The 22715-nt window shown below is 45.9% G+C and overlaps 1 protein-coding gene across 1 annotated transcript in view; it reads right to left on the bottom strand.

Annotated features, from left to right (window-relative positions):
- The window catches only part of EIF4H (eukaryotic translation initiation factor 4H), a 29728-nt gene that overhangs the window by 6536 nt on the left and 477 nt on the right, over positions 1 to 22715 (bottom strand). Inside the window, exons 2-5 of the mRNA XM_015428451.1 lie at positions 8108 to 8295; positions 4504 to 4568; positions 4295 to 4391; positions 103 to 171 (exon numbers count right to left, since the gene is read on the bottom strand). Coding sequence (XP_015283937.1) covers positions 103 to 171; positions 4295 to 4391; positions 4504 to 4568; positions 8108 to 8295 — 419 coding nt within the window. The remainder of the gene's footprint in view (positions 1 to 102; positions 172 to 4294; positions 4392 to 4503; positions 4569 to 8107; positions 8296 to 22715) is intronic.

Below are 22715 nucleotides of genomic sequence, written 5' to 3'. Positions count from 1 at the left end.
AGTGGCCAACAAGACCGGCCTCATGACTGTAGCCAGCGAAAAAAGGAAAGACGCTGAAACCTTTTCAGTAATGGGGGGAAAAGTAGTAGTAGAAATACTGACTGCCAGAATTGAAGTCATCTCTGGAATCCCATCCACCTCCTCGCGATTCCCGGGGAGCTCCGCCCATGCCTAAAAAGGAAGCCACAGTGCAAGCATGGGTCAAAAGAGGAAGTCGGGTCCCTGTATCCAAGCGGTGGAAACTCCCATCGCTACATGAGTCTTACATTCTCTAACATCTGGCAAGAACACTCTGCAGGAAGAGGCGATGCTTGAACACCCGAGAAAGGACAGCCTGGCCGGCTCTTGAAGAGAGCTCATCTCCTCCACGGTACAGTTAAGGAGCCGCAGGGACTGAGCCAGATGGGAGACTCATCTGTGCATGAGCCCTGAAAGGAGATCTGCCAAAGGGCCAGCTTCCCCGGGGCAGGTGCAACTTTAAAACACAGCTTTCTTCTTTCCCCGAGCTGTACAGAAATCCCTTACAGGCACAAGATGCCAGAGGGACCATTAAGCTTAGTTAAGTTGTGGGGTTTGTCACAGAAAACATATCATGCTGTCGTGTCAGCTACTGCCTCTATTTTGAGAGCCCTTAATCTTACGAGCCATACAAAATTACCCACCTGTATGAAAGATAACATTAGAAAGTCCAAGATGCTTGGTAACATACACACTACAGCAGGGGTGTCGAACTCATTTGTTATGAGGGCCAGATCTGATATAAATGAGACCTTGCTGGGCCGGGCCATGTGTGTCATAAAATGTAATGCCAGGTAGCAGAGATATAAACTTTATAAAGGACACTAGCACAAAGGGTTTTTTTTTAACTTAAAATAAAAAAATTGCTTAAAACTTTCGCTCTCTTGCAATATTTTGTTTATTTAACAGTGTCTGATAATGGGCACCTCTTGCTCTAAATTATAGCATCAAAATGTCTGTGCTGTTGCAATCTTGAGTATGCTGTTCGGGTGTGTATCTGTAAGCGGCAAACCTATGATGACGCAGCAGCAGCAGAACTGGAAGAATCAGGAGATGTCCAGTTCCACTGCGGGCCTGATAGAAGCCCTCCAGGGGCCTTATCCAGCCCCTGGGTCGCATGTTTGACACTCCTGCACTAGAGGATACACACAATTCCATTTGGTCAACCACAAATTACACCATTTTTCAACTGTTCTTAGTTGCGATGGGCCCAGCAAGTGATACCAGTAGACCCAGCACCCACTGTTGACCTCAACCAGCAACATCGATTCCTTTCTTTTTTTCTGGCAGATGTTTCACTCCTCTCTCTAGGATGACCTGCTGTGAAGGCCAAAGGAACTCCGGTATCTTTCTGTGGAACAGGGGATTAGGATAAGCACGCCTTTCACGCGGGAGCAAGAAAGCTGTTAGGGGAGCTTTTCAAAACTTTAGCATAACCGCCCCTTTCCCAAGATAGAACCTGGGGGGGGGGGGTGTTTTTATACCAGAGTTTTGAAAACTCCCCTGACAAAAAAGATGCATCTCTCTGAGGGGCCAGAGGGGCTCGGATGTGTCGTCCTGTGGCTCACTGGCCAAGCATCTCCTTGGCACGCAGAAGGTCCCAGGTTCAATTTCTGGCATCTCCAGTTAAAAGGACCAGGTGGCAGGTGGTGTGAAAGATCTCTGCCTGAGACCCTGGAGAACTGCTGTAGACAATACTGACTTCAATGGACTAATGATCTGGTTCAGTCTAAGGCAGAGTCGTGTGTTCAATGAGCCAAGGCATTTCTGTAATCAAAGCAAAGTGAGTGGGAGGAACACGCTCCTGAACCTTCACCCCTGGAAGAGAAGAGGTGCCGTTCCCACGCAGGCGGGGGAAGGCTGTGTGCCTCCTTCTCCGCGGCTCTCAAAAGCAAAGACGCACTACTCTGCTGCTCCCTATGCCGCTGTCTTCCCACCCATCTCCATTCTTACCCTGGTCTTCTTCTAACGGCTTTTTTTTTTTAAAGCCCCTTGTGGTTTGTGGTGCTGGTGATTCTGCAACTGACCTTACGATGGGGGCGTGAGCCACACGTTGACAAACTCTTGACCTCGGCAGTGCACCACCCTGACCTGGATAGCCCAGGCGAGGCCGATCTTGTCAGATCTCAGAAGCTAAGCAGGGTCAGCCCGGTTAGGACGTGGATGGGAGACGGCCAAGGAAGTCCAGGATTGTGACGCGGCGGCAGGCGGCGGACAACCACCCTTTAACATTTCTTGCCCTGAAAACCCTACAGGGGTTGCCATAAGTCAGCTGTGACTTGATGGCACTTTCCACACATGCCGCGCGTCAAGTGGAAGAGCGCCCACGGCAGATGAGAGAGTCTTTCATTGAACTGAAATATTATGAGGGCCCTGCTCCCAGGCAAGGGCCAGAAACGTTTGCCCAAAGGCAGCAATGGGGCTGGAACTAAAGAGGCCAGTTATCTGGGTCAGGACCTGGATGGGAGACCTTCTGAGACACCCAAAGATGGAAGGCAGGATAAGTGTCAAAAATAAAACTATCCACACTCAATGCAGTTCTGAAGCGGGCGTCTAGTATTTGTAGACACCAACTGGCTCAACGAGAGGCGGTGACTCACCTGTCACAGCCACTGCTCCCTCTAAGCTGTGGAGTCTTGTGAGCAAAACTTCCACTTTGTGAGCGACTGGCATTAAAGTGGTGAGCGGGCCATTTGGATGCTGCATAGATTAGTCTGCTCTGGAGCCATCCCTTCCTGGTGCTGAGACAAAAATGTGTGAGCCGGAGGCTAAAAAAACTGTGAGCTAGCTCACACTAACTCAGCTTAGAGGGAACACTGGTCACAGCCCCAAGATATGCCCTGCTTCTTAATACATACAATTAGAAACGACCTGTGTAGGATAATTCAGAAGTCTGTGTCCCGAAGTGACATTCGTCTCATAGAGTTACTACAATGCACTGCTTTTAATGTAAAGTCGTTCCCCATGCTGTAGGACTCCGGGCTGCTTTTAAGCACTTGGTAAAGGTTCGACTCCATATATTTGCCTCCAAGCAAGCAGGGATGGGGCCAAAGGTGTTGGAAGATGCGAAATCCCAAATAAGCTCCAGAAGGAGAACACAGAAATATTTCCTCCGGTTGGGCCTATGCACTGCACTGATGATCCAAAGGTATAAAGACGGGGGTATAAAGCTTGATAATGAATAAAACAACAATGTGTGGAAATACACAAACTGGCAAATAAAGGTCTAACCCCTCCAGTGCTGCCACACGCTTTAAAAACTGCCGTGACATAGAGCAATGCAGTCATGGGGACAGAAAGCAATCAGGTTCTAGAGACTGACTCAGATTTTTGCGATTTTAAGAAACCTGAAGTATGCAACACCTTCCAAGTACTTGGCGCTGGCCTGGATCCAACAGCCCACTGCTGGAAGGTCACTTGTCAGAGAAGGGGGGGGGGAGGGAAATTCCCACTAATTCTCCCCTCCTGCTACCCAACTCCACATTGTGTTCAGCACTATTCCAGGAAAGTCTCCTCAGCCTGAAAGGGTTTTTTTTCTCCTTTTGAGGGGGCCAATGGGAAGATGACGCAAGAAACTCCTATTCCATGAGTTTGCTCTATTCATGCTTCCCATTAGATACAAGCCAATATGTGGCCCATCGTCTGAAATAAGGAGGATAAGACCCATGGGCTTATCTGCTGTGGCACCTTCTGTATAGATTTGCCCCTTACAGAAATCTATCCGGTGCTAAGCTTGAGCATCTTTAGGAACCACATGAAACGTGTTTTCTCCTCCCAGGCTACCCGCTACGTTTCTCATCCTTTCTGTGGCTGGTCCATGTTGCTCTGTTCTCTTTAGTGTTTTTATGGTTGACTTGAAAATGTTATGAGTTTTAGAGATGGTGTTATTACCAGTTTCATGGCTGGGGACACTGTCAATTGTTCTCTTGTTTTTATTTATTGTTTCAACTCATGTCGGGATCTGCCCAGAGGAAAAATTCCAAAGAGGGATATAACAGGAGACCTTTTTACCCTACATTTGTTTTCCAGCTTTCTTTCCCTTGATGGATGCAGCAAATGAAATGGCCTCTGCTCTTCCATTCATCTGCCTGGTTTCTGAGAGCAAGCATCCAAAGCTCTGCCACACTGAGTGAAAGTCAAGGATGCTTCAATAATCCCCCATCACACATCTGCCAACACTCCGTATTATGCACATAAATAGGTTTGCTTGAAGCAATCAGATTCAGTACAATCACTCCAGTTTGCAACTTATTAAGAACCCGAATTAAAACATCACCTCTGTCATCTGGGCCGCCTTTTCTAAAACCAAAACCACCTTTGTCTTGTTTCCGGCCTTCAGCTATGTCCACTCGGAGTGACCGGTCACCCAAAAGCTGTCAAATAAGGTGAGGAGGGAAAAAACAGAGATCTTGCTGTTTACAAAGCCCATTCTAGACAGTTGCTACTGTTGCTTGAAATGTATTTTACAAAAAATAGCATACTCACCGCTCCATCGTATGTCAGCGCTTCCTTAAGCGACTCAACCTCATCGAATTCTACGTAACAAAAGCCTGTGAGACAAAAAAAAAAAAAAAAGATGGAGTGCTTTAAACTAATTTTCACTGTCTGCTGCTGGAAGACTATGACACTCACCGGTGGCCCTTGGTCAACTCCTCTCTCTGGCTAACCTCACCCTAAATTCCATGGCCAAAAGGGTAGAGGGTGAACTAGAATACTTAGTGAGGGGATTGACTTTTTCAAGTGCTGGCCCACGTTCAATTTACAGGGAGGACTAAAAGGGAAAACAGGAGCACTCTTGTGACTCAGTGCAGGAACCTTCCTCATCCAACCTCTCAGGTTTGACATTATTACCTGTGACTATTTCACAAAAGGGGTGCATGAATAGGTGTTTTTCAGGTCTTCCAAAAGCATGTTACTCTTTTTCTAAAGAATTTTTGAATTTGTGTGTGTGTGGGGGGGAAGTCACGGCGACCTCCGGCAACTCCTACTGGGGCATGGAGGATGTTCAGAGAAGTGGCTTGATGACTTGCCTCTGCGTCCTGAACACTGGTATTGTTTAGAGGCAGGGCTATTTTGTGGCAGGAACGCACAGGAACGGAGTTCCGGCTGGCTTCAGAGTTGGCCACACCCACTACAACCCAAACCTCTGTGTGCGTGGCTACAGAGGAAAGGCCTGGAGAGCGAACCCCCCCCCAGCGATTCTGAGGTGGGCGGGCCGGGGGGGGGGGCTGGAAGGATTGGGGAGGCATTTAAATGCCTCCCTATGCCTTCCCCGGCCTGTCCAAGGGCCGGCTTGCCCAGGCTCCCTGTAGCCGCGGGGCACCCGGGCAAGCCAAGGGAAGGCATGGGGTGTGGCCTAATATGCGAATGAGTTTCTGCTGTTGGGTGTGGCCTATTATGCTAATGAGTTCCTGCTGGGCTTTTTCTACAAAAAAACCCGTTTAGAGGTCTGCCATCCAAATACTCGGCCCCGGTTAGCTTCCAAGATCTGACAAGATGGGTCCTGCCTGGGCTATCCAGGTCAGGGCGAGCATCTCTTACTTGATTCGTTCTGAAACAGGAAAGCCTCAGCAATTCTAGTCCGTAGAGAAGTCACAAGGAGGGCCAGCAAGCTCCTTGCGGTTGTGTAAATTAAAGGTGAGATGCTTTTACCCCCACGAAGACCATATGTTTCGCACGGAAACAGGCACAGAGGGTTGTTTACTCTTGAAATGTGCCTTTCCCAGCCCCGGTTCAGCTATACGAAGCAAGTAAGGGGAGCAACAGCATGCTACCAGCTCGCATGCTTCCACCCTTTGAGATATCTAGGAGCAAGCAAGGCTCCCCGAAAAGGTCAGGCCAGAACTAGCCATCCACACATGCATTTTTCAGCAGAGAGCCCTTTGGTGGCCCTCAACAGTTAAAAACAGTGCCTCGGGATTTTTCCCTAGGAAGCCTTTTGGTATGAAAACTAGAGATGTAAAATTTCCGGAAATTCTGAAGCTTGGAAAAAAACGGAAATTTTCGGAAAAATTGAAAAAAATGCTACATTAGCATTTCTTTTGTCTTTTCTAGATTGAAAGCCATTCTGTTACTTTAGGAACATAAAATATGACTATGGACATTTTTACTTGGCATGAAATTATCACAACTACCATATTAAAAATATAGCGTATCCAAACAATTATTTCAAACAGAATACCCACCCACATGCAAAAACAAAACTGAAACTTTTTTATTTTCTTCAGACAATCGCACCTCCTAAAGGAAGAAATGCATCTTGTTCTTGCATTGGAGGGTTCAGTTTGTAACCTAGGACTTGCTTGTCCTCAGTGCACAGAAATTATATCAATCTGATACCATATATATATATTAGAAATGATTTGGAAAATATTTGAACACCTGGTCTTAAAATATTTTATTCATCATGTTAAAATAAAATGTTCCATAATCAATTTTTTTCTTTTTTCAATTTTTTCCAATTTTTCGGGAAAAAATTAAAAGGCTTCAGGAAAAAAACGTTTCCCCCCCGAATTTTTCCAGTTTTTTTCCGGGTCTTCACATCTCTAATGAAAACCACTTTAAATTATTCTTCTACCCATCAAAGACGTAGAAGATATCTGCTTCAAAACACACCATGCGAGTAACAACAGCACCAGAAATAAAACACACAAGCGTCTGTAAGATGCGGATGGATGGGACTGCTGCCTTCAGGAGGCTACCACAAAAAAGACAGAAAGTAGCAAGCATATAAATTATTTTTAGAAGACGCACAAAATGAGGACTCTGACACTTCTATGTTTGGATGTTACCTTTAAATGCCTTTAAATAGTCCCCACAAAGCACAGCCAGTTCCTCCCACTTTGCCTCACCGGCTTAAGGCTTTGCTTCCAGGATTCTTCTTTGCACCTCTTCTCTGAACACCTTCCCCAATAGCCTTTCCTGAGCTAGGGCTCCCTGCAGCACATGCAGGATTTTGGACTTCGCTTAACCCAAACGGGACAGAGCAATACAATGCCTTCCCCCAAGTCCGGGCAGCAATGCTTCAGATAACACAGAGATTGCCTTTGTGAGCCACAGCATCATGCGGCCATTCAAATAATCCTTGGAACAGCCTCTGACATGCCACTGTGACAAAATGAAACCAGATCACTATTGGCAGGGGTCGTTTCGTAGAAAAAGAGCTAGGGGAACTCATTAGCATAACTCATTAGCATATGCCACACCCCCTGATATCAGGGGCTCGGCGGTGGACCTGCAAGGCCGGCGGGAGTGCGAGGAAGCCCCGCCAAGGCCCTCCCTGGCCCCAGGCAGGCAGGGGTGGGGAGAGGCGGAGAGGAAGCAACTTACCCTCCCTCTTCTCCAGCCTCCTCCTGGCTGAATAAGGGCTGGAAGCGGGGAAGCCGGAAGCAGGGGCGGGGCTTCGTCGTGTGCCCCGCCCCCCGCACCTCACCGGGGGAACTGCGATCCCCCAGGATCCCCACCCAATCAACCTCTGACTATTGGAGTGTACAGCTTTCTGTATGCAACAGGCACTCAAGGTCACATGAGGAAGCCATGACGGCAAAGCCGGCTTTCCAGCCACTTCATCAACAAATAAAGTCCACAGAAGAGACAGACCTACAGTCACCTCCAAAGAATTTTGGCTTTTTAATTTCACTCGCTGCATACACTTTACTTACGGCTGCTGCACACTTCAGGTTAATCTACAGAGTACAACAAACTCTACATGATGCTGGTGGAGCAAGTATAGCTTTATAGTCTTTCCTAAGACTTGCTTTTATTTTCCTGTTGGTATCCTCTGGTTACTGATCTAATACAGAAAAGCCTTCCTTGATAATAAAAAAAACCCCAAAAGAGCTCGATTTCAGTAGCACATTAGAGACCAACAAGATTTGGGGGGTATAAGCTTTTGAAAATACAGCCGCACAGCCAGTTATCAACAGATACTTGTTCCTGCATACAAGGCTGTGGTCTTTGTTCACAGGGCACAAGCAGGCAATGAGTAGTTCCATCTAGGGAGTTGCTCTCCAGATACTCCCCATGGACAACCCGAAGCTGCCATCCCTACTGCAAGATCAGTATCAAAAGGAGACCTGGAAGCACTTGCCTTTAAATTTGTCTGTCTCTTTGTCTCGGACTAGTCTCACGCTCCTGACGCTGAGATCCTTGAAGATGGCGTCAATGTCTCCTTGGACTGTGTTGAAGGGCAGGTTTCCAACATACGCCGTGAAGGGGGGCTCCGTCGGCAGGTCTTTCTGTTTGCGTGGGCCGAGGCCGCCAGAACTGCCACGGGACCTGTTGACAAGTACAGGATTACAGCCTCTGCTCTGAGAGTGCTCCCAGCGGGATGGAGGAGCAGCAGTTGGCTTCCACTCGGAAAATGCATTTGCAGCGAAGCGCCTTTGGCACTAACCCGGCACCTGATACTTAAAAGAAAAAGAAAATAAAAGGAAATTGGGAGAAACCATTTTGTAGTGTGGAAAAAAAAATGTCCAAGTCAAGCTCAGATGCATCCTCTAAGCAGAATGATTTCTCAAGAAACCAAATGGATGGTGAGCAGAGACTACAGCACCATGGTTGTTGTATCACACTGTAAAGAGATGAGGATGCTCTATGTAAATGGCACTTCCTAGAACACTACAGGCATGTCTTTGCTCTGAGGACCACAGGAGCTACATTTAGACAGAGGAAGGGGCAGAACTACAATCGGGGGGGGGGGGGACCGGAAACTGTAGGTTCAATGGGATAATACATGCTTTGCATGCAGAAGAATCTAGGTCCAGTCCTGGCATCCTGAGTTTAAAGGCTCTCAGGCAGCGTGTATTGGGGAAAGAGCCTCTCTAGCACTGGCACTCTGGTCAGTAGTAGTAGAATCTATTATGGTCACAAACAGTAGCAAATATTCCAGAAGCCAACAGCATCACTGTTTAACTGGCCACTTTATAAAAAGTCACGATGGTGCATTTGCTAGGAAACCTGCTCTGTAACTCTGCAGCCAACAGAGATGAGCCTAGCAAAGCTCCTCCTGCTGGCCACCTGTTAGGACTACAGAAATATCTAAACATGAAGACTACAAGGAGCCAGCAGTGGCCCAGGCCATTGGTAAGACCTGCCCCATGACTCCACCTGAGTCACTTGCAGGAATCAGGAAACATTCAATCCAGCAGCTGGCTTCCTGCTCTGTAAAGCAGGACTGGGCCCTGCTCCTGGCTTGCTTCTGCTGCCTTTCAAAACTTGGCTTTTGCTTAACGAGCAGCACAACTTTGCTTTCTCCTTAATTTTATTTTTGGAAAAATGATGTAACTATAGGCTGGCCCTGGACATTTCATGATAAAAGCCGGAGACAAAAATAAGTTGTCAGCAACAGACAGCTTATCCAGGATTATTGATTTCTGTAATTATTGATAGCCAGTGTTATAACGGTTGGAATGACTAGTATCTTTCTTTCTTTATTAGTTACAATCACAGATCAGTCACGATTGACACTCATAGTTATCAGCACATTTGCAAACAACAAAATTCCCAGGCAGCTTGGCAGGCTGATTTTAATAGTAGAGACAATTAATAAGAAGACTTGACCAGCTGCTTCCTTGTTGATCTTGCCGAGGGGCAAAATTTGGCCACCTTAGAGGGGATTTTGTTAGAACAATATGAAATTTATTCATTTCGATTTCCATCCTGCCTTGCCTGACAAGCAGGCTCAAGGTGGGGAAAGGACGAGTATCTGGGAAACCCAGGTTCAAATTGCCAGTCAGCCACGGAAGCTCCCTGGATGACCCCGGGCCAGTCACACACTCCCAGCCTAGCTTGCCCCTCACAGGGCTGTTGCTGTGGAGCTAAGATGAAGGAGGGGAGAACACCATGGTAAACTGTTCTAGGTCCCCCAGTGAGGAGGAAAACAGGGTACGAATAACTAACAAATAACCATTTTTTTAAAAAATAACTTGTTTTTATTTTCTCGCAATGGTAGCTCGTCTGTGTTTTTTTAACTGACATGGCAAAAGTATTTTTCCCAGCAATTTTTGACCAGTCAATTAACCGAATCTTTTTGGACTGGTCAAAAGGTTTCTCTGCCTAAAATCTTGGCGAACCACTGCCAGAATACTACTGGTCTGAAATGGACCAATGGTAGTCAGACCGATGGTCTAACAACCACATGCCCAGCCATTTCCTATGCTCAGTCACATACAGCAAACTGATGAAGTTACACACATCATCTAAAATACGACCAATGCCTAGAAGCTGTCAGTGGGTGGCAACTCCATCACCAAGGAAATAAAGTATTATCGTTTAACAAGTATAATTGTGTTTTCGGTCTACACATCTGCCACTATCGAATCTGAGGCCCGTTATGCAGTTTACTGGGTATACACCTTTGCATGTGGAAGTGTGCAAAGGATTACACCCATGTAAATCCCAAACACATCCACATTGAAGCGTGTCTCACAAAGTCTGCAGGACCACAGTTTGGAAAAACATATCTGATTCCTTATCCAGACAATCTTAAAACCTCTCCCACTGGAGTACACACCAATTAGCTGCAAGCATTTTTATACAGATTTCATTGTCGAGTCATGGCTACAACTGGGAATCCTCTTCTGCGTTGTCTCAACATACACATTTCCAAATAGCGCCCTTTCCCTGAATGGTAAATCCCTGTATGATTAGGGATCTGTAACCTGCCTTGTTTATATGCCACTGAGGCAATGGGGGTGTATTTCTCCGAGGCTGGAACTCTGCCACTGCTCAGGCAACATCTGAAACCCAGAATGGCATGTGAAGAGCCTTAAAGAAGCCTTTCCTCTAGCCCAACGAGACTCTAAATACATTCACTGTCCTCCTCATTGCTGTCATATGCTGGGAGAGTCCAAAATGCTCCCAAGGCACTACTAACAGATATGCTAAGTAGCAAGGGCACACAAAAGCATTCCTGGCCACTGCTCCATAGTTAAGGGACAGCCTTCCCTTTCCCCAGGAAAAATCTAATGGCATTCGTAAATTCATGTTAAGACTGCATTTTCGATTTTTTTTTTTACTGTGGGGTATAACAGAATTAGCACCCATTTTTGTTGTGGCGAGAGTTCATCTGGCATATCAGACAGTGGCATATACCCAGTCATGCAGTTAAGAAACTTAAGGGTCCATAATAAGAGAGGGGGTGATTTCTGCCAAATCCTGCTCCAGCCTACTGAGACCCCTGGATGAGGAGATCCTCAGGAACGTAGCCAGGGTCTGCAATGTGTGTGTGTGTGGGGGGGGGGGAATGGTAGACATTTCTGTTCCCTCTTAAGAAAACTTAAAAGTCTTAACTGCATGGTTGGATACAGGCCAGTGTTTACATTTCCCAAATGCAGTCCAGATTAATATTGGTCATGCAGCAATATGAGTAAACAGGGGCCTAACTTTGTGCCAGGATTGCTGTTAAGGCTGAAATACTACTCTCAAGTCCTCTGGAGGACAGATATGACGTACCTGTATGGAGTACTTTGTTTACATCCATCCTGAGCATGCAGGACAGGGCAGATTACAAAGTGTAGTAAGGGAACATCGTCACTGCTCTACCAGGCGCTTTCTAATAAGACAGCAGTCCATTTTCTAGGGATGAGGGGGAGAGACTAAGGGACTTTGCATTCTCCACGTCCCCTTCCTCCTACCACCTTACAGCATACCCTCCAGACTCAAGTTCTTTCACCAGGACTGGCTCTGAAAACAGGAGGAAATCAATAACAAACTCCCCAAGCACATAGTATTTAACAGTGTGACATGCTGGTGAGGAGCTGAAAAAAAACACAGAATCAAGGAAAAACTTCCCCCACACATTAATACCTGTGGACTTCATAGAGGATAAACTCTAAAGCACTCAACCCAGCCTGAAAGACAGGCTGCAAAAAGAGGGCTGATTCCTGCCAGCATCCCCATCACCAGTGGCAAACTGGTTGTGATAAAAGAAAGGTTGTGATTGGCAAAAGGCACTCAAGAGCAAACAATGTTTAGTGGAAGTAGGTGTGCATCCTCCTTGGACAGGAGTCAAAGATAGGAAAGGACAGAATTTCTTAAATGAGTCTTCTAATACACACTGGCATATATACACACCTTTCCTTCTCTGACCTGCCATTTACTTGTACAAGGGATCATTCAGGCAAGTCCTTTGGGAACAGAAACTGGCCCTTCCTCCTTTAGCATCAGTTTGTAATTAAGTACTATTTCTAATTACCCTTGGCCACAAGCCATAAATATCACACATGCATTCAGGAAAAACAAAATGCTTTACACAGACATGTTCCCTGGAGCTAAGCATAGCACACAACCAAGCCTTCCTTACCTACTGGAAACCTGATGCACAGAACACTTTTGTTGTTACCCGCAGCAAAGGCACTGATTGCCAGTTTCCAAGTACTGACTGTGGCCTTGCAAACTGAAGTGGCAATTTTCAAACTGCGATGCAGGGAGCTGTGGAGTTTCTCATGTGTTTCTTGCATGAGATGATTAAGAACTGCAGATGATTTATCGCATTTTTATTCTGCCTTTCCCACAAGGATTTGAGGGTGACGTACGTGACTCCCCTCTCCTCCATTTTATTCTAGCCTGAAGGCCCCCCCCCCCAGTGAGTTCCATGGTTGAATGGAGATCTGAACCTGGATCTTCCAAATTCTTGCCCAACACTCTGACCATTATACCACAATACCCCCCTGAATGACTGTCAAGACTTATCAATCTTTCCTTGCTATGTACAGCAGGGGAATGGAATAGGCACAATCACAGATTGACTGATTTTAACGCTTAGTGATTATCGATGATGCCCAACACCGACTGACTATGCACTTCACAATGGATTCAAGAATCCATGAGAGGTGCAGCTGAGTTCTACACACAAGGTCCTTTGAATTAAATGAAATAAGTGGTGATTTACAAAGATCCAGTGCAGGGCCGGCTCACCCACTAGGCAAACTAGGCGTTCGCCTAGAGCACCGGGCCCTGGATGGGGCGGCAGGCCCTGGATAGGGTGCCAAAGTGCGCCTCCCCCTGCCAAAAGCCCACACCCCATTTCTGCTCCCAGCCGCGTGGCGTGTGGGGCACGAAAGGGGCCGACGAAGGCGGGTTGCGCCTTTCCTTGCTCCTCCCCGCTTCATCGCGCAGACGCCCCCCCCGGAAGCAGCCTGCCCAGCAATTGTTGCAGCCCGCGGGGGTAGGTGGCAGGCTCGCTCTTAGCCATCGCTCACGGCTGGGGCTGCGCTCCGGCCCCGCCTCCCCGCCCGGGCCCTGAACCTGGGGCAGCGGGCGAGAGGAGGGACTGAGGGGGGAGGAGGAGAAGGGGGGCAGCGGCATCGTCGACTGGGGGTTTGGGCGGGGACGCCCACCTCCTTCCTCTGCCTTGCTTTGGCCGGACCATTTTCCTGAAGCGCAAGGAAGTCCCGATGAAGAGACGGGCGGAGGGGCGCGGGCGCCACAAGCTGGCCTTGCCTAGGGCGCAGAAAAACCTCGGGCCGGCCCTGATCCAGTGATTAGGCGAAAAAATATTTAAGCAGTGGTACTCCTTCCTCAACTCGTGGAGAAACAGTTACCACGAAGAGCCACATTCCCTTCCATCTGTGACATGAGGCCTGCACCCCAGGAAGGCTCACAGCTTACCCATTCCTCTGGCAGCTGTTTCCAGGTGGGAACCATCTGTCAAGGACCTTGTCCACTTCCTTAAAACACAAAGTAGGTGCCACATGAGGAGCAGTGTTTGGAAGGGCCACAAGGTGGTACATAAGTATCAGTGTAGTAGGGGATTGTTCACTCTACTTATCTACCCTTTTTAATATCCTTTAACCACATCAGCTGAACATGTACAGTTAGAATGGGAAAAGGGCAAGTGTCTCTCACCATTTCAGAGCACGGGATGTCCCACATAATCAGTTTAATGACTGTGAACACAGATCTGAGGGGGCAACAGTCACTATTAATGCAAAATGACTTTGTCTACGTTGCACTGAGCTTATCGACTCGCCCAACAGGCCTTAAACTTAAGAGCGCGTAAACCCACTCCATCATCCTCAAAGATATTTGGAATGACAAAGTATCCCAGCCAGCTGGTTCTGTCAGTTGGGAGCTCATCATGGAGATGTTGACAGGCAGTTAACACATCGTGCATACACTGTCAGCCACATCCAAGCAATTTTCTATGCTTAGACCATACTGATAGACAAAATGCTCTCTACATGGCTGCCATCTTCCCAGGATGATTTTTCTGGAACCAAGGTGAGAAACTGCTTGACAACCAAATCGCGGACTTGATCACAAAACGTTTACTGGTTCCTGCCACAGATACTGTTCATGCAGTGATCATTTAGATGAGCAGTATAGTATCACTCAGTTACTATATAAACATCAAGAAGACATACCAGTATAGAAGGGTGTGAAACAGGGTTGCATGCTTGCACCCACCTTGTTCAACCTTTATTTGAACAATTTAATTGCCAGCTTGGAAGGCAGTGAATTTATGCCTCCAACTATTGGACAACTTAAAGTGCCAATTCTTTTATATGCGGATGATATGGTCCTTTTATCTGTTACCAAGATTGGCCTGAGGAGATTATTGAACAAACTATGCGAGTATTGCAAGGCAAAAGCCTTGCAAATAAACTACGCCAAATCCAAAGTTCTGGCTTTCAGGAAAAGACCTAAGAAATCCAGATGGAGTATCCTTGGTACACCAATCGAGCAATGCAGTACATATAAATACTTAGGTATAACCTTCTCTGAGACCCCTTCCTGGCGCCCCCACATTGTACAACTGAAGACTGCAGGTATGAGCAACTTAGGGGCTTTGTTGAAGCTTTATTTCTCCAGGGGTGGTGGCATGATAGATCCGGTTGTCAAAGTCTTTGTAAGTAAGATAACCGCTGCAATGCTGTATTGGGTAGAGATTTGGGGTTGGAATGAGTCGATGTTAACCCTGATTGAAACTGTGCAAAATTATTTCATGAGACGGATTTTGGTTTTGCCTAAAGGTTCACCTGTGGCGCTGATGAGGTTAGAATTGGGTATGGTATCGCTGAAAGCCAGGGCAAATGTAAGAATTCTTTTCTACTGGAGGATATGTCAGGAACGGCCCCAGGATATCCTAGGTGTCCAAAGTTTTGGATTATTGTTGAACTCTTCCAAAAGTTTAAATGATTATTTGTCTTCTATTCTACAGGAATACTCAATCCCGGATGACTTAATGGGCTTAGCGGATAATGAAACACAAAAGTCCATATTGAAGGAATGGGTATTTCATATAGATGACCTTTTGAACCTTCATGCGGCAGCAAGTTGCCGAACGGCCTCCTTGTTTAAGATCTTTAAAAGAGTTCATGGTAGGACTGGTTATTTAGAGAAATTAACCACTCTTGATCCGAGAAGGGCATTTACAGCCCTCAGATTCCATGCCATTCCCTCAACGGTTTGTATTGGTCGCTTTATGGGTCTACCTGTTACCTCAAGGATCTGCCAATGTGGTTTGGGCGAAGTGGATGATATTGAGCACTATTTACTGAGATGCTCATGGCACGAATCACTTAGGCAGAGATTTATATACCCTATCTTACCTTTGCACAATGGATTCTCAGAACAGGAGTTGGTTGTTTTTTTGCTCTCTGATACGGATGTACATGTTACCAGCAGAATGTCCTTATTTGCTTTGGCAGCAAAAAAGATAAGATTAAGGTTAGGATTCAGCACAAGTCAGTGAAGGGATGTCTTAATGTAATGTACATGGGTGTGTATGTATTTTTGTTTTGTTATGGCCAATGGCTAATACAATAAACTTGATGATGATGATATAAACATCAAAAACAGTGGTGTTAAGGTACAATGCAGGGCCACAGGAAAGAAGGGAGAAGAGGCACACATTCTGAAGCAGAATGTGAGCACACCATAATAAAATGCTCGACATATTCCATTAATTCCATCCTTTGGAATAATCTTAGTTGCTTCATCTTCAAAAAGATGAACAAGCTTTCAGGGGGCTCAGTAGGGTGTAGCAGGATTTAGCTGAACTGCCCAGAAAATCAATCATGTGCCTCAAATGCCAACAGACCAAATCCAAACGTTCTTTAATGTGCTTCAGCATTTCCATGAAAGCTAGGATGGAATGAGCCCAGAAATGCAGACAAAAAACAATCAGACACTGTTACTTAAAAACCCTTGGTGCAAAAGCATAAACGTAGGTTAACTGAGACCCAGTAGTGTGTAGTGGTTAAGAGCGGTGGACTCTAATTTGGAGAACCGGGTTTGACTCCCCACTCCTCCGCAGGAAGCCTGCTGGGTGACTTTGGGCCAGTCATAGTTCTCTCAGAGCTCTCTCAGTCCCACCTAAGAACATAAGAGAAGCCAATGTTGGATCAGGCCAATGGCCCATCTAGTCCAACACTCTGTCACACAGTGGCCAAAAATACCAGGTGCCATCAGGAGGTCTAGCAGGTGCCTGTTGTGGGGAGAGGAAGAGAATGTGATTGCAAGCTGCTTTGAGGTAGAGAAAAGAGGTGTATAAAGCCCTACTCTTTTTCTTCTTAAGTATGTAAACGCATGATTTGGGATAGAGTACAAAGAAAGGAACATAAAGCTGAGGGATTTAAGTATGTAAAAACATGAGAGACTGACAGTCGCCAAGCACTGACTGCTTCTGAGAGTCTCATCTGCAGATTTTGAATCCTGCACTTTTGAAGTCGCCAATACACCCGAGTAGAAAGTCACTCCATTTTTCTTGAAATATGAACTCCTTGTTATTTGCACACTATGTTTCCAAATGCATGACAAATTACATCATACAAAGTATGGAAGAAAACTGCTTAGGTAAGGTGACTCAAGCACAAAAGTTGCAAGTCTCAGTCTTAGTCTGTTTCCTTTCCATTCCATAAACTGGCTGTTAACACTGGCAACAGAGATGGATGGGATGTACCATTCATCTTATAGAGGGAGGCAGCTCAACTTCAGGAAACTAGACTACAGAAATGGTGTCTGGCTTATAAATCTGAGATGAGCAACCACAAATGATTCATTTGCTTTTGTAAGTACATGAGGAAAAATGCTGTGTTCTGAACAATTCAGAACAGCTATTCACTAAATCTGACTGGTGGGTCAGCATCACCATATGACCACAGACCCACGTAAGATGGCATCCTTTGCTCCCAGTGGCCAGTGACAGAACAATTCCAACCACATTCTTGATGACACTGTATATACATGTACCTTAAGGACATGCTAGCTAGGATGGGACTCTAGCTATCTACCAAAGATGTCACTGCAGTGGGAGGGGAGGCGGCAAAGGTCACACTACCCAATATGATTTTAAAACAGCACCAACTTCTGCAGATGCCTGTCAGTGGACTGCACTCATCTGCCAAACAAATGCTTTCATTTAAAAAGCATCAGTTAACAGAGTAGTCATTGCTGGAGGATGAGAGCAGTAGACCGTCTTGAAGGTATATGCCTCTGAATGAGAACCAAAATTCTCAAGTGAGCAGAACCAAAACTCTGTGTAGCCATTCGTAGGTTCCAACTTTGCTTGGGCAAGCCAGTGGTCCTAGATCGAGGCCTGATGTTGGTCAGACCCTCGATAGTGAAGTATGAAATATGCTTGTCTAAGTTACAGCTGATAAGCAGTGCCCACACTATGCAACAAATCATGAATGAATCCTGGCAGGGGGTAAGAAGGATAAACCACAAACTATGGTGTGGTGCAACTACAGAAGTGATGAAGCAGCCACGTGGAAGAAGAGTTGAGGGTGGTGAGGGAGAAGCAAGCACATGAGCCCAAGGATAAACCAGGCTGGCTCCTGCTACCTGCAATGACAAACAGTGAAGCCTACATAAAATGTTCATACTGTCTAGCAGTTACATGGCCACAACCCAGCAAAAAGGAAGAAAGAGGTAGAGCACCACCAATCTCAGCTCAGAACTGTTCTCTGGGAGGAAAACTCATCTGTAAATTAACAGTTGTAGATTTTCCGGGCTGTATTGCCATGGTCCACTGCAATGCCGGGACCACGGCCATACAGCCCGGAAAATCTACAACAACTAATGAACTCCGGCTGTGAATGCCTTTGACAACAAAGTCATCTGTAAATGTTGCAGGAATTTATAGAACTAGCATACCTATTTGCAAAGGATCTGAGACTAAGTCTTATCCAACACACACACAATTTCCAAAAAAAAGTAACACATTTCTTTGCCACAGACTGATATCTATTGTTTGCAGCCCAGAAAGAAAGATAATACCTTTGCTATGTAAGGATAGAAAAGCTGCAGTAGCATTTGCAAACTTTCACTTAAATTCACAAAAGGTGACTGAAAGCAGACCAAGGGGAAAAATTCAAGGAACAATGAAGCAATTAAAAAGTAATAGCATGGTACAGTAGCCATCGAGATGCACAAGTTGGTATATTTGGAAAGGTTGAAATAATTGAGTGCCACTCGTGCAGGCTTGACCTCCACTGGTATTAAAACTTAAAAATCAGGCCATGCAAGTTTCAGATAATCCATGCAATTTCAGAGATCTATACAAGGACTACTGCAGTCAGCATTTAAGAAGAAGCTAGGAACTTTCATCATCCTACTGCTACCAGGAGCTTCTAAATGAAAACAAATTAAAACCACAGTACCACATATGGAGCTTTCTTCCACCCTACATTGGGCCCCTAGTTTTACATGTATTTCTACCATCTCTTCATACTAGTTTGATAAATCATGATATCAAAGCATACAATCCTCACGCCAACCAGGTAATCCCAAGTAACTCCAAAACTCAAAGGTATGACTCCATCCATACATCTTAACTTCATACCATCTGGCACAAAGCCTTCTTCTTCCAACCCTCACGGTTTGGACATTGCTAGGCTTATCTTTACCTGTAGCAAGTGCTCACAATTGCACTCTATTCCTTTCAAGACACTGCTGGAAAAACCTGGCCAGACGTATTACCATGAAGACCTTCCTCTACATAGAGCACTCCTCCCCTGCTTCCTAAAGCCAAGGTCATCATCAGACTACCCATTTGTAACTGGTGTTCCCATACCTTCCCACCCATAATAACTTGCACATCCACAGGACAAAAAGTAACTGGTGCGTTGTAGATAGTTCATACTGCCTGTTGCTGTAAGTAGGATAAAGGTAAAGGTTCCCTTGCTTGAAAGCCAGTCGAATCCGACTCTAGGGTTGTGGTGCTCATCTCCGTTTCAAAGCCGAAGAGCCAGCGCTGTCTGAAGACATTTCCGTGGTCATGTGGCCGGCATGACCAAACACCAAGGCGCGCAGAACGCTGTTACCTTCCCACTGAAGTGGTACCTATTTATCTACTTGCAATTTCTTGCTTTTGAACTGCTAGGTTGGCAGGAGCTGGAACTAGATGGGAGCTCACTCCATCATGCGGCACTCGGGTCTCGAAATGCTGAACTACCAACCTTCCACAGCCTGCAGTTCAGCGTCTTAACCACTTAAGCCACTGCAGCTCCGTAAGTAGTAAGTAGGATACTGCTATGCAATTTCTTCATTGTTTCATGTGTCATGTTAACGCGTATGCTTTGTGTCAGCTCTGTTCAGATTTCTGCTTGGTTTCAGATTTCTGGAATTCAAACCTTATTGCTTTGTTTATCGGATGTCCTATTGCATTGACTTCCAGTGTGTACTCTGCCTTGAGTCTGAGGAAAGCAGACTAGAAATAATGGAAACAAATATTAATAAACCCACCAATACAAACAGGAAAACCAACTACAGCTTCCTTTCCTTTCAATTTTCTGACACTGCCTTTATGAAGAAAACAGTAAACCAATCGGGAGCCCCTTGTCATGAATCGAACACCCACACATACCCAAGAGCTCCATTCTCTCAGCTCCTGGGATCTCCCTCCATACCCATTCTACCACATGCCCCATAGTCCTACCCAGTACACTGCTACTTCTCCTAGGAAGCCCCTCAGAAAGAAGAAGAAGAAGAAGAGGTTGGATTTATACCCTGCCCTTCACTACCCAAAGGTGTCTCAGAGGGGCTTACAAACTCCTTTCCCTTCCCCTCCCCACAACAGGCACCCTGGGAGGTAGGTGGGGCTGAGAGAGCTCTTTCCAGAACTGCCCTTTCAAGGACAGCTCTTGTCGGAACTATAGTTTGCCCAAGGTCATCCAGCCAGGTGCAAGTGGAGGAGTGGGGAATCAAACCTGGTTCTCCCAGATTAAAGTCCGCGCACTTAACCACTACACCAAACTGGCTCTCCTAATTTTCTTTCTTTTAGGAGTTTTATTTCTAATACCTTAACCTTAGCTATACCACATACCCCATTTTTTCTAAACACTTGCCATTTACAGAGTTCATCTCAAGTATATAAATATGATGGCATAACCCTAGCATACACCAAGTTGTTGTTGTTCAGTCGCACAGTCGAGTCCGACTCTTCGCGACCCCAAGGACCAGATCACGCCAGGCCTTCCGGTCTTCCGCCGTCCTCTGAGGTTTGCTCAACTTCATATTCATTGCATCGATGACACTGTCTAACCATCTCATCCTTTGCCGTCCCCGTCTTCTTTGACCTTCAATCTTTCCCAGCATCAGGTGCCAAGTAGGTACGTACAACTGCTCTTGCCTATATTTATCCCTTGATGTTTTCCCCCTTCATCACTTATTTCCTCTGCTCCACTATAAAATCTGGTCAACTCATAAGGACAGGAATTTAGCTCTGCATCTTGCATACCTTACCCTGTAAACCCCCCAAATACACTGGCGATTTATGTTTACATTACATACACAAAACACAACTCTTTAAGACACAGAATATCAAGAAGGTCACACTGGTAAGTTAGGCGCTGCAAAAAAACAAACAAACACCTTTAATAGTGCAATTCCATGCAGTCTAAGCAATGGACTCCAATGGCATCATCTAACAAGTTTCAAGCTCATGAGGGTCTTCAGCAACCGCTTTTACAATAAAATGTGCAACTTGTTAATCTGAGTGTACATAAGGAAAATATCTTACTTCAGAAAAATCAACAATTCCTGATGAGAATGCCTTGAGAGCACACATCAGCATAAACACTGACTTCCCTGGAGCTACAATTCAGAATCTCACCTCTGCTATAAATTCACTAGGCTGCCCTTGGCAAGCTGTTCCACCATCTACCCTGTAACACTCCAGGCCCTAAAGAACACTATATAAATGCTTACCTGGCTGTTTACTGCTTCCACATATTCCACTTTTTGACTAGTTCCCAGAGTGCATACAACAAAACTAGACTCAAAAAGTATTAAGTTATTCTACAATCATAGCAAATGCTTACCCAAGTTATTGGCAAACTGGCTGAGAAAAGAAAGATCAGCATAAACTGAAGCACAGGAAACTTAAAATATTTATTACTTTAAAATACGACAGCATGTTAAAGTTAGATGTACAGGCCCATTTTGAACCCATTCTCCCATAAGCCTTACTGGCCCTATTGATCTCCCCTTCCATCCCACTCACCCAATCCATTCACAAGTTTTAGTAAACATATAAAAATAGCCAAAATAATGAGCTGGGGGGGGGGGCTATGTAGACAGGGCAGGGCCTGAAACCCCAACCCAAAAATGTCAATAATAATATTATTGCCTAATAATAAATGGTGTATTTATGCAAAAAACCCACCAAATTAAAAAAGAGGAAAAAGGAAACGTTAAACCCTTTTTAACATCTATGTCTAAACCTACTTGTGGAACAGAAGAAAGAAGAGAGAAAACAAACCACCATCAGTTTCTACCAACACCCACCAGAACTTGATTCCACCCCCCTGCTCCTCAAATGCTTACCTTTCACACATTATTAATCCCTGGTCCCGACGCTGGTGGTACTCATTTCCCATAAAACTTTAATCAATCCCTATATATCAACGTATTTCACCTCCTTTCCTTGTTCAATCCCATTTACAGAGGGGCACACCCCTTCACCCAGCCACACCCATCTGCAGGTTCTTTCCCCAACTTACATCCCCCCCATGCCACATGTGTGAGAGACTTCACAACTAGACACAAACATAGAGCTCTCTCCCACAGATCCCCACATAGCCTCTACTAGAGTCTAGTTGCCTTTTAACTTCTTTTGCCTGACACAGCTTTTGGGGGGGGGGGGGATCCTTCCTTGAAACTGCACCAAATCCCACATTTTTCTCCGCGTTTAATGCTATCCAGGGGGGCCATGGCTCGGCGGTGGAAAACTTGCCCGGCATGCGGAAAGCCCCCGATTCAATCCCCAACATCTCCAGTTACAAGGCTTAGGTACCGAGTGCTGTCAAAGATCTCTGCCTGAAATCCAGGCAAGCTGCCGTCTCTCAGAGCAGGCAACAGTGACCTTGATAGACCAGCAGTCTCATGATCCAGCGTAAGGCGGCTTCACGCATCCATCGCGACTCCCCCCCAAACCCCTCATCAAACGAGATCTGTACCCAGATCCTGTGCCACCCACCGTCCCTTTAGACTGACCCCCTCCACACGCGCCACCCTTCCAATTCCTCCCTCGCCTGGCCGATCAAGGAGTGCAGCCACGGGGCCCGCTCCACCCTTCATCCACCCTAAGACTCTGCCTCCACCACGCACAGATTTACACTCGCGGAGCCAAGCAAACCCTCTTTATCAGCCCAGACTCCGCACACGCCCTTTCCCGATTCCCTTCCTGCCCAAGCGAAAGTAGCTTGAATCCTCCCAAAATCATCCCCCCCTATATATATATATATATA

Source organism: Gekko japonicus, unplaced genomic scaffold, assembly GCF_001447785.1.
Source record: "Gekko japonicus isolate JY-2015 unplaced genomic scaffold, Gekko_japonicus_V1.1 scaffold677, whole genome shotgun sequence".
Taxonomy (NCBI): Eukaryota; Metazoa; Chordata; class Lepidosauria; order Squamata; family Gekkonidae; genus Gekko; species Gekko japonicus.
The sequence above is the reverse complement of the archived record's forward strand: the minus strand, read 5'-3'. Positions and strand labels throughout refer to the sequence as shown.